The sequence below is a fragment of the Manis pentadactyla genome, chromosome 1 (genome assembly GCF_030020395.1).
Source record: "Manis pentadactyla isolate mManPen7 chromosome 1, mManPen7.hap1, whole genome shotgun sequence".
Classification (NCBI taxonomy): Eukaryota; Metazoa; Chordata; class Mammalia; order Pholidota; family Manidae; genus Manis; species Manis pentadactyla.
In genome coordinates, this window is record NC_080019.1 from 182,862,056 (window position 1) to 182,868,562 (window position 6,507).

A 6,507-nucleotide genomic window follows, 5' to 3' on the forward strand; every position below is an offset into this window, starting at 1 on the left:
ATGAGGATCTGCATCTTACCAGGGAATCAGTTAAATTCCTGATTATGAGATTTTAATTTATAGAAGTCTATATATTCAAACAATAGTCTTCCACTACCTATAATTTGGGTAAGAAAAATATCTGAGGTCCCTAGAAACTAGTTCAAATTGCTAATTTCTTAGGATTTCAAAACCTATTTCCATGTGCATAATTATCTTTTTCATACTGTATCTTTTACTTATGATAATCAAAACCCTGGTCAATATAAGAACAACAAACAAAGCTGGATATCAGAACCAATAAATTTATTAGTGATTTGATTTTTGATACAATTTTGGAAAAAAAAATCCAATAACATGAATTCCATCTCCAATTCAGACTTCAGACTTTGTTTGAATTACTACATGAATTACATAATTTTTCAGATAGTCTTTCAGCCAGTATTTGGGGCCAGAGACAAGGTAAGAATTTGATAATCAGAGAATAAGAGAGTAATCCTTTCTGCAGATAATGATGAGGAGAGACATTGATGATATCGGACAAGATTAAAAATTTACTATGATCAGTAGAAGCCAGATCCACAGGTTGATCTGTAGCAAGAAGACTGGAAGGTCTTGGAAATCTAGTAGGATGGAAGGCAGAATCGAGAGCCATAGCTCAGAGAAGGGAAACCACGGACTCCGCAAGCCAGGGTTCTGAAGCCGAGGGATCCACAGCCCAGGGAGTAGCCTCTGCTGGACCCACAGCCCAGAGACCCAGAGTAAGTTGACAGGGAGGGACTGCAGAGCGTGGAGGTCCTCGGGCGGTAGCAGGACACCTGGCAGGGGCTGGAGACCACACGGGACGTCTGGCACCTGGCAGGCTCACAGCGGGTCGTCTGACAGCCCCTGTAGACAGAGGAGCCCAGCTGGCAGGGTCTGGGAGAGCAGAGGTTGGTGCTGTAGACCAGGCTGCTGGGGTAGGAAGAGCCACAGGAGGAGCCTGGGTAGCGCAGGTAGCCCCCGAGGGAGCAGGAGGAGAAGTTTCTGGAGCAGCAGTTGTAGGACATGTTGACAGGTGACGTGAGTTCAGCTGAGTTACAGGGAAAAGACTCTTGAGTTTGAATGTTGCTCTTGGGCTGTGGCATTTATACACTCTCAGCAGTGGGTGTGGTGCCTTAGAGTGTCATCTTTCCCACTCTTGGAGTTCCTCACTGGCATACACGTCACCAGTAATCCTCTTTGTAATTGCAGTTAACTAACTCTCTTCATCTTATATTTAAGTGTGAACTCATTTTGTTTTTATAGCTCCATGTCAATGACTTTCATCTAAATGCTATGATGATGTGTAGTTAATGCCTACCCCATCATGACAAGAAAAGCCCCTCTGATTTTTTCTGGCCATGACTATTTGTGTATGTGCTCCTGTTGTGGCTGCGGGACGCTTTCTTCCTGGGGTATGGGTTGCAGTGCCGTCATCTCCCTTTTATGTCAGTGGCTGAGAAGCAACAGTATGATCTTGATGAGGAACCTAAAGACTGTGTCTGCATCAAACTAATGATTCACATTCTCTAATACAATTTTCCATCTTATGTTTACTATTAGCAACACTGACTATCTCAGTGCCATATAAAAGGGATTGAGAGAGATGATGAGGAATGGCGTAATCCTGAACCAGTGTATTTTAAAAGTTTAGTCTTTAGAAGAATGAGATCAAATCTAAAGCAAAAAGAAACCAATATGCACACATGTGAAGAAAAATAAAGTGGGGGCACTATTGAGATGAGGTGAAGAAACCAGGCCCAGTAGTAGAGAGAAGGGCAAGACTGTCTTTTTAGCCCCCAGACAACCTGGCTGGTCTTAATACAGTCAGGTACTGTATTTGCTGAAATAATCAACTTTTCCTCAATGTAAAAGTATGTTTAATTGTAACTCTGGAAAAGGAAGCCCAATATAGGACTTTTATAAGTCAAAGGAATGTTGAAGTAGTTGACCTCACATCAAACTAATTATTGAAAAGCTAATTATTGAAAACTTATCTTACTGTAATTTAAGTTTCTGAATTTATTTTTCCTATGGGCTTCTAGCCATTGGGATAAAAACCCTAGTCCACGCAGTGCTATGAAGACTAGGCCTTTCTCAAATCTGTGTTTTCCAAAGAACTTCTTGAAAATAGTAGTCTTCTCACAAGTAAGAGTAACTTTTTGATGACTAGAGGCAGAACCAGTGTTAATCAAAGAATAAAGTCAGCAACCTGTCTACACTGGCTCAGCCTCCTGGCTGCCCTCCCCGCCCTCAGTGATGCCCTTCTCTTCCTGTATGTGTCTAACCCTCCCGACAGCAATGCGGAGTGAATGATTCCAGTTGAAATGATAGAACACACACTTTCAGGGTCTCTGTCAAATCCAGCCCACACCATAGGTTTGTTTATTGCACAACTGTAGGATCCCAGCTTCAAATTGGTGGCCAGTATTTAAAAATCAAAAGGACTCACATAAAATATAGATTCCTGACTTCCTTTAAAAATTCTGAAAATCTTGCTAACTAGGCTCCCTTTCATGCACTTGCCTAGAACTGAATACAGGCCATGGAGTATGCTTCCTATAAGTCCCTACAACGCCAACTACTCCTCTTTTTTCCCAACTCTGAGGCCAGATTTCAGTTGCCATTAGCCATCAAGCCTCTGCTATTATTTTGTTCTGTTAGTTAATGACTCTATCACAAATGTGGGAGTGAGAGATGAATTGGGGGCTTTGAGTTTTAAGACATGATGTGAAAGCAAACCCTCTTGTGCACTGGAAGGCTCTTCTTCTATGTTTTATAGAATATATAATGTGTCTGTGTTGACAGACTGGAATATACAACATCAATCATGAAACGTTACAGGTCAACTGTACCACCTCATGTATGTTTATGATCCTCTGACTTAAAATACTTCACGGAACATCAGAATTTGAGTTGGTTTTATACATTGGGCAAAGGCTTAAACCAGTGGTGTTTTGTTTCTAAACATGCAACAGAACTAACAATGGATCGTTATAGAGCATACAAATCAACCAGAAAATAAATAAAATTTTTTTTAAACCCAGGTATTTGACCGCGCCCCCCACAGGCTGCTCCACCTGTGATTCTGATGTACCACGATTGTACAGATCCCTCCCTTAAATTAAAAGGTTAGCAAGAGCTTGCCAGCAATGTTCACAGTGCATGAAATCATACTACATTCCTGACAACTGTAACCACCTCTGTGCAAGGATTGTCATCCCAAGAATATAAAGTACAGCATTAATAAGAGAGAAAAGGAGATCTATTTTCTGTCTATAACATTATAATTCTATTGTAATGGTAAGTTCCTACTAACATTATCCCTCACTCCCTCTTCTTGCTCCTGCACGGATATAGTAGCTGTTATGAATGTTTAATGTTTAGTAACATTAATGTCCATCCTGCAAGATGCAGCATCTTATGGTTTGAACAAGGGCTGCGTGTCACTACTGAGTGCACTGCAGATGGCCTCATGATGACTAGTAATGACTCACTATAAATACGGGAGAGAGGACTAGCAATTTTGACAGACCATGGTAGCTAAAATTAGAAAGCAGAATAAAAAAGGTTTTAGAATTAGGAATCAGAGGAATGGTATAGTGAACATACTAGTGGAATTGAAATGCTACATATAGGTCCATGGCACATAGAAGGCAATCCACAGATATATGTTGATTGAATGAAAAGGGAACTTAGATAGTAGAGGTCTGAAATGACATGGGGCATGTAAGAAGGTTATGTTAATATGGACTACTTTTTGTTCTTTCTTTGATAGGGTAAGTGAGCAAAGGTTGATTCTATCTATTAACAGATTTGGAAACTTTTCCAGAAGTCATTGGTCAGATAAAGTTGGGTTTACATTTTTCCAGCAGGTATCATGTCCTGGCTTAGTGGAAAGTAGTGAGTAAAGGGGAAAGTGCACATGCTAGAAGATGTATGTGTGTGTGTGTGTGTGTGTGTGTGTGTGTGTGTGTGTGTGTACATGTGTGTGAACACCTTTCCTCTCCTCCCACTATGAGGAGGTCTGGCCTCTTCCTGATCCTAGGGTGTCACCATCCATGGCCCTATTTTGTTCTTTCTAAAGTTTTGCTGACCAAAAGCACACTGAGTACCCTGCAGAAGTTCACTCCGTAAGACGGCATTTACTCATCTGGCTTCTGAAAGGTAAAGGAGAACTGGGTGAGTTTTCTGTTCAGGAAGTCTCCTCATGGAGGGGCAGAGTGCAGGGCATGGGTGAGGATGCTGGAGAGAGGAGAGGGGGAAAAAGAAAGCTAAAGAGGAAGAGGTTATTACAAGGTACTTTTGCATTTTCAAAAGCTTAAAAGCAGAGGGTACTTGAGGTTTCTTTGTTTCCTAGGCTCGCTGTCCCTTGGAATTAAGCAGGAGCCCTAAAGAGGAATAGAACCTGATTTTTCCTGGAGTGGCCCTTGTTTAGTATTGTATAGTTGGCCAAGCACAGTGGTGAGTGGACAATTGGAAGAACAGGAAGAGCAGAGGTGATGATATCCCAGTGTCTGTTGGAGACACCTGGTGAGAGCCCCAACATCTGGGACACCTGTCATCTAGGGTCCTTGTTTTGGTGTCATTTACTAACAGTGCACACTGCTTAACTCCGTGTTCTTCTTTTCCCATTCCAGTTATCAAATTCTATGATGTTAAAATATGACTTGGCAACATCCATGGTGCCCAGAGAGTAATTCCTTTGAGAGGTCTGTCCCAGTCAAAGTAGACTAAGGTTTGGGTGGGCGCCGTTAAGGAGCCATGAGACATAGTTCAGCGGGTCTGTTCCTGGCGAGTGTTGTGCATAGGATTCCTTCTTTCTTTCCTGTTACCATTCTTGATATTGACTTTTTAACTTATCCTAATACCAGGGTTTGATTTTTATTTTTTAAGACCTAGAATTTAAAGCAAATAAATAAGGTAATCTAGCCTTGTGGAATGGGCTGTTTTGCTCATCCAGGATCTTAAACTCTGGTGAGTTTAAGTAGTGCCTATTAAAATATAGATGTCAGAATCCCACCACCACAGTGAGTAGCTGAGGGAAGGGGCCCGCCGTTCCCACTGAGGGGCAATGTACCATAAAGGCTAATGAGAATGCCTGAGAGGCAGACCCTGGCACTACCTTTTCCAGCACAGTGATCTTGTGCCACTGACTTGAGCTCTCTGTGCCTCACTTTTCTCCTCTGTGACACGAGTATAATAATACCTCTTTCATTGGTTTATTATGAGAATTAAATGAGATAATATCTGTAAAACACCCAGAGTACTGCCTGGCAATTAGTAAGGAATATATGTTAATCTTTGCTCAAATAAACAAAGAAAATACTTTCTAAGTGACTCTGAGTTATCGAATTTGAGAATCACTGCTGTAAGTATTTTGAATATATTTTTATTGCCTGAGTCATTCCTTGCCAAAATAGCAAAATGTTTATAAGTAAATAAGAAAGTTGAGATGTCCAAAACACACTTGTTTAACAGTAAGAGCAACTGCAACCCCATATCAAAAACACTGTTTAAACCTTTATGGGACTAACCAGCATTTCAAAACTAGTAATAAATGATCTCCCAACTTAATGACTAAATGTGTTCATACACTCTTTCTTCTCTTACCCTGCTTCTCTAATTTCCCTTTCTTATTTCCATCCATCCTTTACTTTCTCCCTTTTTCCTTCTTTCCTTTTCCCTGTTCTTTATATTTATTTCATGCACCATTCATCTTGGCTACCTTTCTAAATGGATAATCTTCTCAAGCTAAGGAAATGTTTCTATTTGTATCATTGATTAAAGTTGACTCTCCTCTATGTTTATTTTCAAGAATAATTAAGCGTTTCTACTCATTTCTCTTTAAATGCTTGAAATTGAATTACTTTTATTGGCATTTTATTTAATTTTTGATTAGACACCACTGAATGTAAAGTTCCCAGTTCACGTTTTAAATTTTGAAATCCCAATATCATAATGCCTTTGTAATAGAATATTCCCAAGGGCAAACCATTTCAAGATGATCTGCTACTGCGCCTTTGATGAAACATTCACAACTGTGTAGTGTGGCCTGCCTAGATCTTAGTCTGATGTTCCTACAAAGTGCTTTAAGAATCCCCAGTTTTGTATATCTCATTAATCTACCAGATTAAAAGGACCTAGAAAGTATGGCATCCTTTCCTGCTTACTGGTTTACAATGGACTTGCAGTAATGTTTCTTAAAAAGAAAAATACAGGCACTCTCTGAGTATTGACTTTATTGTTTTTATTTTTGACAACTGAACATACGAGATTGTTGCTCTGTGCATTGCAGTTTTTCTGCTTAGTTCTTCAGGAAACAGAAATCAAAGAGCATGATGGACAGGATGAGATGGCAGGGAGTCGGGGGTGGCAGGGGCCCTGCACTGTTGCATGGTGATTACTGGATTACTGGTCATGAAAATAGCCACCTAATCCTATAGATGAGATGTGTCTCTCAAGCAAATGAATAAAATATATTCAGCCCTGTTTGGGCGGGAGAAA

General features: G+C 40.4%; 1 protein-coding gene across 1 annotated transcript; it reads right to left on the minus strand.

Annotated features, from left to right (window-relative positions):
• Window positions 1-270: 270 nt before the first annotated feature.
• Window positions 271-1,063, minus strand: LOC118932666 (keratin-associated protein 13-1-like). Its single transcript, XM_036926333.2, has one exon. It carries the CDS (start codon window positions 1,026-1,028, stop codon window positions 603-605), a length of 426 nt encoding a protein of 141 aa, XP_036782228.1. The 5' UTR covers window positions 1,029-1,063; the 3' UTR covers window positions 271-602.
• Window positions 1,064-6,507: the final 5,444 nt, after the last annotated feature.